The sequence below is a fragment of the Poromitra crassiceps genome (genome assembly GCF_964638095.1).
Source record: "Poromitra crassiceps genome assembly, contig: HAP1_SCAFFOLD_247, whole genome shotgun sequence".
Lineage (NCBI taxonomy): Eukaryota > Metazoa > Chordata > Actinopteri > Beryciformes > Melamphaidae > Poromitra > Poromitra crassiceps.
This window is the reverse complement of record NW_028152149.1, coordinates 87533-100318: the sequence shown is the minus strand read 5'-3', so window position 1 is coordinate 100318 and position 12786 is coordinate 87533. Positions and strand designations below refer to the sequence as shown.

At 40.5% G+C, this 12786-nt stretch overlaps 1 protein-coding gene across 1 annotated transcript; it reads left to right on the top strand.

The window, feature by feature from the left end:
- Positions 1-681: 681 nt before the first annotated feature.
- LOC310770842 (interferon-induced very large GTPase 1-like) lies at positions 682-12331 on the top strand (the record flags this gene model as incomplete). The annotated part of the gene is made up of 2 exons (XM_083663549.1): positions 682-982; positions 7656-12331. 2 exons carry the CDS (start codon positions 682-684, stop codon positions 12329-12331), a joined length of 4977 nt encoding a protein of 1658 aa, XP_083519675.1.
- Positions 12332-12786: the final 455 nt, after the last annotated feature.

Genomic DNA, 12786 nt, shown 5'->3' with positions numbered 1-12786 from the left:
AAATAACTAGTTGCCATGCTGCCATGCCATCAGAATTAGTTGCCATACCGTTTCATGCCATAGATCTTATCGCCATGCCATACTTGAATAAAGCTTGCTTGTTAACTCTACCCTCTGGTCTCTCATGATTGAAATATATATATATATATATATATATATATATATATATATATATATATATATATATATATATATATATATATATATATATATATATATATATATATATATGCATGCATTATATATATATATATGCATGTATCTCCATATGTATGTATGTATGTATATATATATATATTGTATATATATATATATATATATATATATATATATATATATATATACTGTATATATATATATATATATATATATATATATATATATATATATATATATATATATATATATATACTGTATATATATATATATATATATATATATATATATATATATATATATATATATATATAGTTAGTTTGTGCTCATTTATCTGCTAAAGCTGATTGAGGTCTTCCACGATGTGCATTCGATGATCACATTATATGTGTATAATGCATTGCATAATTGTACTCAGATTTCCAACATTTGACTTTGGAGACAAAGCGGACCTTCTCTCAAATGTTTTCCATGTTTTACGTTTAGTGTTACCATTGACGATTGACTTGAAGTCAGGAAGCAACGATGGCGGCAGATAAAGCATGGGATAAAGACAGCGTGAAAAAGCTCCTTATCGATATACTGGAGGAGTTGAACGAGGAATCGTTCTCTCGATTCCAGTGGGAACTGGGGCTTGTTGGCAATGTAAAAGGTATCAAAGCCATCACAAAGAGACGACTGGAGAAGGTAAGCATGGAGGACACAGTGGATGAGTTGGTGCAGAGATATAATCAACACTCTGTGGAGGTGACCATTAAGGCTTTGACGAGGCTGCACAGGACTGATCTAGTGAAGAAGTTGTCTGACAGCAGTTCAGGACTTAAAGGTAAGTCATGGAGTGATTCAAAAATTAAAACAGAAATTACACTGTCCCTTAATAATTAAATACTGGTAACGCGTTATTTAGATGTGGACACTAAATGATCAAGTGTCACAAAGTAGATGTTCAACAAAGTGTCACTTGTCTATTTTGTCCATGCATCTTTACGACTGTACCTCTATCTGAACCCCACGGTTCACTTACTAATGCAGCTTTAGCTGTTGGTTTCATTTTGACTGTGAATTGATTAGGGCCGTAGCCAGGGTTTGAGAAATACCGAGGTATTTTTAGCGCGGCGTGAGGGGGCCAGGGGGGGCATAGCCCTCCCGGTGTGAAAATGTTGTCCATTTTATAACATTTTAACTAGGGCTGCACGATATGAGGAAAAGCTGCGATGTGCGATAACACTGTTCAATATTGCGATGACGATATGACCTGCGATAAATAAAAAAATGCTATAAACAAAAATAGAATGGGTAGGGGTGCTCCGATCCAGCTAAGCCACGATCCGATTCCGATTCCTGGGGTCACGATCCGATTCCAGAATCGATTCTCGATTCCAACGATTCTCGATTCCAGAATCTAGAAATGATTCTCAATTATGTAGTTTTATAGGGAGCGTACCTATGTTCCCCGGGTCCTATATTCCCCGGGTCCTATGTTCCCCGTTTTTGTGGGACCGGGGAACATAGAACCCTTCCTAACCTCCCCCAGACCCTAACCCAAAACCTAACCTCTCCCACCCCTCACGCCTAAACCTAAGGTCGGCATTGCGGGTGGTCGGCATAGCGGATAGACACCCCAAATGTTACGGAGAGTGTTAAAAACGGGGAACATAGGACCCGGGGAACATAGGGATGACCCCGTTTTATATTGCAATAACACACAAAGGTAAATCTAAGACCAAAAATTACAAAGTATTAATGCTGAACTTCAAATTCAACTTCTGAAGTATTACAGTGAGGGCCTAAATTCATTTTGCAATATGAGTGTGTTAATTTAAGCATACGTATCAGTAAGTGGCACGGGATTCTCAAAGCCTGTGTTGAGGGTCATACGAACAAAAAATGCACTCTTGAAACTAAAAAAAATCCAAAACCAACAAGTTAATTATTTACATTTTTACTTCAATGTAAACAGTCATTTCTTACACATGAGATTACTTTTAGCCTTTTAGTCATAACGATTATTGAAAGATATTCCATAATCCAGACTGAAATGTTATAACAGAAGTGGAGTATTGGCCAGAATGACATGAAAATTTGGACACTTATTCCGCCGGTATCTTGCATGTTGCGTTCAGGTGCACTGTAAAAAAAAGAAAAAACCTTTTTTTTTTTTTTTGCGATAACACGTGACTTTTGCGATGTGTTCATCGTGCATTTTCTTATCGCGATGACGATGAAAATACGATTAATCGTGCAGCCCTAATTGTAACCTTAAAACCTTAATTCACAAGAATGAACAGACAACACGGATATAGTTTAGATCAGGGGTTCCCAAACTTAAGAATGCCGTGGCCCACTTTGAAATCTGAAAATCTTCCACTCAAACCTTTAATCGCAACTCTGTTCAGCACACGCAACTAAGATGATGTATTTCCCTGTATATTTTTATTTCATTAACAGAGCATGTGAACTTGGGCATAAGGGAAATTAATAATCCACATCCAAAAATGTAGGCAAAATACTCAAAGCCAGATCGCACACTTTTCATTCAAATAGATTGTCAAGGGACACTTTGACACCCATGAATGCAGCCAATAGGATGGTCCGGGCTCGGGTCGGGTCGGGCTTATCTTTTTTGCGTCCAATCTAAGCTCTAGGCAAGAGTCATCACTTTCGGATAAAAAAATGTCACACTAGGGATCTCACGCGCTACGTGCGCTCGATTCTGTGTGCGGCCTATTCCTATCCTATTCTATTGGCTGGTGCGGTTGTGTGTGTGTTGCTCACAAAATGTTATTGCCCTTAAAGTCGAACTGAACCCGTGTGGCGCATGGGTCAGTTGAAAGGCGGGTCATAGTAGCATGTCGATGATTTGATTTGACAATTCTGGGGACTGGCTTTGGCATTGGCCAATCCTGGCGTGTTCCACCCCTAAATCGAGTGGGATTCAGCGTGTTGTCGTGCTAGGCAAGTGGGGTCCGCCGAGTACGAGGCAGCCAGCTACTTCTGTGTGGAACGAGTGGACAATCCGATGCATGGGTGCTGCCCGCCTGCCTGCAATCTCCGAGGGGCGACCTCTGACAACCAGGCTCTCAGGCGCGCGCCATTATCGCTATTGCGGTAAATACAATATTCCTGGAATGCGAGTTTTAACGAGCCAGTTACATTTCTTTGCATTCTCAGACATTACCGTTTGATTTATTTAGTATGTTCCATACAATTGGTCACGTTAGTAGTTAGTTTATGGGATAGGAATTCTGCCAGATGACAGGCACTAGGCGCCATTTTCTCATTCATTTGGAAGAGAAAATTATCCTGAAATGAAGATTTGATTGACAGCTGCCATGTCGGCGTGATATGATTGGTTGAAATGGGGTACAAATTTGATAGTACTAGGTAACGTCAGCAAACTGTAGATTACTGTTATGAATGAAATCTTGAAAAATTTACTTTTGATGTAAAAAAGTGTGAAAAACTAAACAAATTCGATTTTTGTGATTTTGTTGGCATATATTATTAAATAGGTGCACTGCATACCCAGGTATTTGAACTAAAAGAAAAGAAAAGTTATTTTTGGGTTCAGCTCGACTTTAAGATGACATGCAGGCGGGTGTGTGTGTGTGTCTACGACGGAGTTTTAGGGCCATGCATGATGAAAAATAAAAATTACAGGATTTTTTTTTCCAATTTCTTTTTTTTCATTTTGAGAAAAAAGTAGAAATTTCGTGAATAAAGTCGAAATTTCGTGAATAAAGTCGAAATGTTGAGATTAAAGTCGAAATTTCGACTTTATTCACGAAATTTCGACTTTTTCCTCTAAATGAAATTTTTGTTTTTTTTGGAAACAAAAAAAAAATCCTCCTGTAATTTTTATTTTTCATCATGCATGGCCCTAAAACTATGACTCGTATGTGTCACTGATGACATCAGTGGGACAAAAATTTAAACGGAGAGAACAGACATTGCCCAAATGCTCCCTTTTATAATAGGATGAAGGAAATTGGTGAACTGCTGGAAAAAAAGTCAGTTGACTTGGGACGTGGCTTCCCTTCACTAAGGACATGACTTGAATAAACCTGTGACTTGATTTGACTTGCACAAAGAAAAAAGGACATGGGACTTGCTTGAGACTTGTTAGTTACATACTAGTTATATATCATTGTTAAAACCGAATTGCAATCTTTCTTATTAATTACAGATGCAGTCTTAACCAGGTTTCCAGGAACCACCACGGGCCAGTTGGGGGTGGCTTTAAACCAGAAGCAGACAGAACTGCGGACATCAAAGAAGGGTTAGTTTTTGTTTTGTTTTTGTTTTTTCAGTTTTTCAGTTTTTTGTTCTTTGGTTTGTGCAGACTTTAAAAATATGGATGTAGCCACTGTGACATCACTCATTGGTTTGTAGACACATCACTTATTGGTTTGTGGACTACGGTTTTGAAGCCTGAAGTTTGGCATTTTGATTATGTTCATTATTTTTATTTTATGTTATTTTTATTTTTATTTTTATTTTTATTTTTATTTTTATTTTTATTTTTATTTTTATTTTTATTTTTATTTTTATTTTATTTTTTTAGCCAGAAGCAACTAGACTGAGATCAGGGGTTTCCCATACTTGGGTTAGGGTTAGTTACTTTATTATTTTTACAGTCAGTGGACAACATAACAAAAGTTTACCATGGCAACGCCCACTTGCACACCTATCTCATTTAGTTGGGTATAACCCTCTGGCGCTATATTCTGCTCCCAATTGTAAATTTTTCTTCACTATATGTGGAGCAGTGTGCCCACACCTAAGAGGGCTATGCTAATATCTATAAACTAGGGTTTACTTTAAAACCTTTGTTTATATTCTATTAGCTCCGCCCTTTTAGGCGCGGTGCCTGCTGGATAAGGGCGGAGCCGATCACATCAACGCACGCTGCGACACAACCGGTCCAGTGGCTATAGACGGATACTGTAGCTCGGGTAGGTGACGTAAGAGTCTGTCCTAGCCTAGGCCACTCCCCATTGAGACGGGGGGGGGACCAGAGTGCCCCCGTTTGGTTCACCTAGCATGCTCACAGGCTGAACCTGGGGAGTAGGCGTGGTTTCAAAGGGGAGAACTCACATAATAACATGTGATGTATAATAGTGAGAATAAAAACTGCAAAAAAAAAAGCAGTTTAGGGAATCCTCACTTGGATAGGCCTACATTACGCACGCCTCGCGCGCGTGGACAGACTTCCCTCCTCAGAATGCCACATTGATTTTCAACTAACCTACACTGGAGAAAAAAACACACCTTGATTTAAAAATTAGAATTCGTTTGTCATGGTTTTGTGCCAAAAAAGTGATTTGCGTTTTGAATTGGATTACCAGGGGAACGAGGGTCTGGCGGGGCGGGAGTCTATGTGTAGCGCGGGGAGGGGTGCTTTTAAGTGTTCGGCTAGTGTGCCGGGTCCTGGAGGGGGGTCTCCCCGGAGAAGGTGTGAACTGGGCCGGGTAGGCAGGCCGGGTGGCTCGGTGCACAGGGTGGGTAGAGAGGCAATGAGGCAGCGCTGATCGAAATCAGTTTCTGGCAGCAAATCACTTTTTGACACAACACCGGCCAGTAGGCTATACAGTAAGCTCTCTCCCTGCAATTGCAACATGCAACAATAGCTTACAATTGGACAATTCTGGTATAGGCTATTGAAATAGGCTAGAATTAAACACATCCCTACCCTATTAGAGAAACAAATATTTTTAAATGTGTATGTTATAGCCTATATGAGCGAAACGACTAATTAATAGGCTACTAATTACAAAAGCATCAATTTTCGTTACGAATCCGAACTGGTTCATCCTCCAATTCTCTCCCTCTCTCGTTCTCTCCCCCCTCTCTCTCTGTCTGACTCTCTCCCTCTCTCTTTTCTCTCTCTCTCTCTCTCTCTCTCTCTCTCTCTCTCTCTCTCACTCTATCACTCTGCTTGCACTGAGCAAGAAAGAAGCTGCTGTCACAGACGTGATGGCGGTGACGCTGTGGCTTTTAAGGGGAGTGATCTCACCTTACGAATCCTGTTAATATGGGCATAAACACGCCTATGGAGCTTTGCGCCGAGATGACGTGAAGCGCAGTGGCCCGACACGCCCACAATTAGGGCGCTATTCCAGTGCAAAACGGGCGCTAACGCAAAATCACCGCAGTTGCGAAGATAGGGCCCTAAGACAAATTCCTTGTATGTAACTTGCAGACTGTCGCAATAAAAGTAATTCTGATTCTGATTCTGATTCTGAAAAAGGGACAGCAGCAGTTAACTGTATCACTGATGGTTAAACGTGCAATTAATCCACCGTGCAAACCAAACCGTGGAGGCTGGCAGTGTGTGTGTGTGTGTGTGTGTGTGTGTGTGTGTGTGTGTGTGTGTGTGTGTGTGTGTGTGTGTGTGTGTGTGTGTGTGTGTGAGCGTGTGTGTGTGCGCTCGTTGTAGTTCAGGCGGCGGCGCAAGTGGGCGGGGGTGAACATTTAAGCAGCACGATCGAAACACCATCCCGTCGGGAAACAAGAGGGAATCTCACAAAGCGCCCCCGAAATAAGCGTTCTTTCCGTGACATGTCTGACTGACTGAGTGAGTGAGTGACTAACTGACTGTTCCTAATGAGCCGTCCCTTGCTGCGCAGGTGGTAAAAAAACAAACCAAAAAAGTTCTTCCTTGCCGCATGCACACATTTTCAGCAATGTTTCATGCAAATCCGTTCAGAACTTTTTGAGTTATCCGCTAACAGACAAATAAAAATGACAAACATCGGAATGGGGCGTGTGCAGTGGTGTATAAAGTACTCGAAAACCATACTTAAGTAAAAGTAAAGATATCTTCCCAGAAAAAGACTTTGGTAAAAGTCAAAGTCACTCATTAGAATATTACTTGAGTAAAAGTCTTAAAGTACTTGATATTTTCTGTACTTAAGTATCAAAAGTAATTTTCTGATATTAAATGTACTTAAGTATTGAAAGTAAAAAGTACAAGTAAATATTGCAAAAAAATCAAGCAAAAGACATGCCTGGGCTTGAGTGGAAGTCTATTTCTTCTTCTTGACTTTTATAGCCGCTGGCAAACAACGTTATGTTGCATTACAGCCACCAAATGGAATGGCGTGTGGATCGTGATTAACGTAACTTGCAAACTAGGAGCACTGATTTGACAAACCTGATTGCTTGCAGGCTACGCAATTTCTTCTGATTTTACTTTGTAACTAAGATGCTTGGGGGAAATGTAGTGGAGTAAAAGTATCCATTTTATTTGGGAAATGTAGTGGAGTAAAAGTGAAAGTTGACAGAAATATAAATACTCAAGTAAAGTACAGATACTCAGAAAAAATACTTAAGTACAGTACTTAAGTATTTATACTTAGTTACATTACACCACTGGGCGTGTGTGTGTGTGTAGGGGGGGGGTGGACGTTGGCCAAATGAAAGTAAAATCCTGTCGGGGCTGTCTATTGTCCATTTCTAAAACCATTAGTCAAATGTATTTTCTCTTTCTATTTTAGGGCTTTTGGACTTTCTTGCTAGACTTGGACTGGTGGAATTCTATCCCAACAAGCTTACTCTTCGAGCACTCTTGGAGATCAACAAAAACAACATATTTGATAAAGACATTGAATCAGTGGAAGATATACCATGGTGTTTTCTCAGAAAACTCTTTAAGATCAATGCAGAATGCAGGAACTGCACACATCTATCAAACAGTGACGAGGAAGACTATGATATGTTTGACCTAGACCTTTCTACTGCAGAAGAATCCACAGATGACACTAAGGTTAATCCTCTTGACCTCATCACAGCACTCTTCCTATGTGCTGACAGCTTCTTGCAACAGGAAATGGCCCTCAAGATGTCAATGTGCCAGTTCTCTGTTCCTCTGCTATTACCGTATGATGAAGGTCAGTCTACTCTGATGTTATGGGCTCTGAGAGGCATCCTCAAAGAGTGGCGTCCACATGATATGTCTGAATCAAAAGGGTTTGTTGAAGACAACATTGTTCATGCAAATATACCACTCTTCTCCTTTGTAAGGCTGAAGAACTGTAGTTTATCCAAGTCTCAATGTTTGAATCATGTTGTCAGCAGTGGTCAGCAGAATTTCAATGTGTTCATACACAGAGATATGAAAGGAGGAGCAGCTCAAAGAACAATTGCCAACGGATTGGTAGAGGTTTGCTGGTACCTCCCTTGTGGTTCAGAAAAACTTGACACATTTCCAAAGCCAATTGCCTTTGCCAATTTGAGAGGAGATGTTTGTGAGTCATCAACAGAATTCAAGTTTATTTTTCAAGTATCAACAGCTACCTTTCTATTCCTGGACAAAGTTGAAGAAACTGAGCACAGCCTTTTGACTTCTCTTCAAGATGTGAGATCCAAACTCTTCATAGTTGTTAATCGCAAGGAGGGGAATGCTCATGAGAACATGGCGTCTGTTAACAACACAGTTAAAGCCTTAGATTTGCCAAAAAACAATGTGAAAATCAAAGATCCAAGGGTAAATGTTGCAGACTTTTCAAGCAAACTGTGTACAACATTAAACCAAACACTGAAACAGGTAAAAACCACAATGAACATTGAAGATATGTTTGACAAAGCTGTGAAACTTGGTCTGTCTGTGGATGAACGCAAAAGTGGCCCCCAAAAGAGAGCAGCAGAGGAGATCATGAAAGGGATTGGTGTGCGGAGTATACCAGACTACAAGAAACAACAGCTTCCTTTACAAGGAGATCATTGGAAAAAGTTGACGCAGGTAGAAAAAGAGGAATGTCGATTGCAAAACGCTGGTGAATTAGGACTGGAAGAATACAAATGTCAGTTACAGGCAGAGAAAGTTAGCATTAGGAAGGAGCAAAGCCAATACGCACTATCTAGAGCAATGAAGAAATTTATTGCAAACTTAGACACAACTGACAAAGAGGAGAGAGATTTTTTTTTCAAGTGGATGAAACTCAAGCTTGATGCACAATCACAGACCAAACTGTCTGACCTGCGCAACAAATTCAAAGAGCAATGCGAGAAGAAAAATATAAAGCGTATTGCAGAGTTGGATCACGCTTTGCTGGAAAGCTCTTTGGGAATAGAGCATTACATGAGAGAGATGGGACAGATCTATGAGGTGTCCTTTTTCAGCTCAAAAACACCTTCTGATGAAATATCTCGTCTCCCTGGGTTAGCTGCTGAAATGCTGTTGGATGGATATCCTTTAGAGCTCTTGGATGGAGATGCTTCCAACATCCCAGAGAGATGGGTGACTGATGTGCTGATGGAGCTTCACAGGAAGGTTGGAGAGAAGAGCAGACTGTTAGTACTGAGTGTTTTGGGTGTACAAAGTACAGGGAAGTCAACACTGCTCAACACCATGTTTGGTGTGCAGTTTCCTGTCAGCAGTGGCAGATGCACGAGAGGAGCTTTCATGCTCTTCCTCAGAGTTGGAGAGGACATGCAAAGTGACTTGAATTGTGACTTTATACTTCTCATTGATACAGAGGGTCTGAAGTCATCTGAAATGGCACAACTGGATGACAGTTATGAGCATGACAACCAGCTGGCAACCTTGGTCATTGGTTTAAGTGATGTCACCATTATCAACATTGCAATGGAGAACGCAACAGAAATGAAAGATGTCGTGCAAATCGCAGCTCATGCTTTCTTGAGGATGAATGAAATTGGGAGAAAGACAGTTTGTCATTTTGTGCACCAAAATGTTGCTGGAGTTGCTGCTCATATGAAGAACATGACAGAAAGAAAGCATCTCTTGGATCAGCTCAATGAAATGATGCAGATTGCAGCTAACATGGAGAGACAGCCTTCGATTAAAGCATTCACAGATGTGCTGGACTATGACACTGAAAAAAACAGCTGGTACATCCCCGGGCTTTGGCATGGAACTCCTCCGATGGCACCAGTGAACACTGGTTACAGTGAAGCTGTAGCAGATTTCAAGACAAATCTCTTGGAGACCCTGAAAAAAGATACAAACATTGAAGTCTCACAGATACCAGAGTTTCTGAAATGGATGAGTAGTCTCTGGAAAGCAGTGAAATATGAGAACTTCATTTTTAGTTTCAGGAACACTCTTGTGGCTGAAGCCTATGACAACCTTTGCCAAGAGTTCAGTCAATGGGAATGGGATTTCAGAAAAGAGATTCTCTCCTGGCAGACAGCAGCTGAGTTGGAAATCTCCAATGCTGACAATGAATCTGACATACAATGTTGGGATATACTGGTTGCATCAAAAAAATCAGAGGCAGCAGAAAAAACAGCATCCCTAAAAACAGAAATGATGAATAAACTTACGGCTTACTACAAAAGGAAAGGCAAACGTGTAAATCTGATAGAGAAATACAAATTTGAATTTGTCAAAAGTATCAATAGTCTTGAGAATGAAATCAAACATTCTGTGAATAATAAATTGGACTGTGCCCTTGAGCTAAAAAAAAGTACAAAAAAGGCTCAAGACATTCAGAGGAAATACAGAGATGTGATTGAAGAACGGGTAATGATGCTTCTGAGCACATGCAAAAAAGATGCGCTGTCCCATGAACAATTGACAGATGAGTTTGAGAAGATGTGGATTGAAGCAATTCTAAATGTGACTGGCCTGACAGAACGAGATATATCTGCATGTATCCTCGAGCAGCTGAGAAATAATTTCTCAAATCGGAAAGTCAATGAGGAATTGCAGAATATTGGAGACTTAAATGAAATTGCAAAGGATTTTAAAGCTAAGAATAAACATATCTCCCTTTGGAAGAAGATTGAAAATATAATCATCAAACGAAACATGAAAGGAGATTTGCAGAGCTTTGCAGACAATGTAATTGATACTTGCACACGATGGGTGCAAGATACTGCAAAGACAAACACAGATTACCATGACGCTTTCACTAATGACCTTCTGAATAAAGTAGATGAATTCCTTAAACAAAGCTACAACCGCCTCAAAACCAATACTAAATTTGAGATTGACCTTAAACTTCACATGTGTGGCATTGCCTCAAGGGAATTCCTTCAATTGCACAGAACATACTTGTCAGATAATGATCCCCGAACTAGGCTGAAGAAGTACAAGACTCAGTACTTGTCAGATTTTCTGGACTTGTACAAAAAGAAAGATCATTGCCAACGCAAAGCAACTGATTTTGTCCAGGTTTGCATCAAACCTGCTGTGGAAGAGTACATCGATAGCTCTCTGGGAGTAACAATTGTGGATGAAATTTTGACAAGTTACCATTCACCAGAGTACAGTTCACGATCATTTTTCCAGTATTGCATTCTAAAAGAGTTGCTGAAAAAGGAAGACTTTAAAAGTTTTGTCAAGTACATTGATAAATATGAAATATATGTTAAAGATTGGACATTTCAGCAAATCAAGCAAAAAATGTCAAAGGACAAGACTTTGTGCAAACTGAAAAATGACAATCTGGAGGTAATAATGAATAAAACAAGAGCAGCAATTAAGCAGGCCTCAGAAGGAGAGGAAGGCCTTCCGTTACCAGATAACAATGAGAGCATCACAGAGCTCATCAACAACATGCGCAATAACTTGAAAAAAGACATCTCAATCTCAATGGTGGCTGTAGAAGGCGTACTGTTTCAAATACAAAGCACATGCCATCCATTTACCAAGAGTGTCATTCAATCATTGACTGACTTAAAGGAAGAGCTCAAGCAAGAATTCTCAAACTCTGAAGACATCACTGAGACGCTGAACAAACTTCCCATCAAACCACAGGATGAGCTCTTCAAGCGGATGTTTGGCTGTGGACAGCAATGCCCCTTTTGTAAAGTGCCATGTGAGGCTGGAGGAACAGGCCACAAGCAACATCATGCAGCTGTGCATCGGCCAAAAGGTCTTGGTGCATACAGAAATCTATATAATCAGAAGCTGTCGGAATCACTGTGTACAACTGACGTGCACAGTGAAAAACAATTCCAAAACGCAGAGACCAACTTGAAGTTGCATCCTTACAAACAATACCATACCTACTATCCAGACTGGAACATTCCCCCAGACCCCTCCATAGAGGCATCTGACTACTGGAAGTATGTCCTGGTACAATACAATGAGCGATTTGCTAAAAGGTACACGGCCAAACCAGCTGATGTTCCAGAGGCCTGGAGGAGCATAACAAAGGAACAAGCACTCAAGGGTTTGAAGGATGCCTTCAATATAAAATGAAAAATGTAGATTCCTAACAAAGTTAATTTAAGACAAATTTGAAAATGCAAGGACTCTGCAAACGGAGCTATAATCACACTCCAGTTAAGACGGATGTCGGGCCTGAATAGATTAAGACACTCACTTTATTTTATTTTTTCTCCCCAATTGTACTTGGCCAATTCCCCCTACTGTCCCGGTCATTGCTTCACCCCCTCTGCCAATCTGGGGAGAGCCGCCATACCATAGACTACTAGCACATGCTTACTCCAATACATGTGCAGTTTCAAACCGCTTCTTTTCACCTGACAGCGATGAATTTAACTGGCAGGACGTAGCATGTGGGAGGATCATGCTATTACCCCCAGTCCCCCTTCGCCCTGAGCAGGCACCCCAAGCGACCAGAGGAGGCACTAGTGCAGCAACCAGGACTCATACCACACCGGCTTTCCACCCGCAGACACGGCCAATTGTGT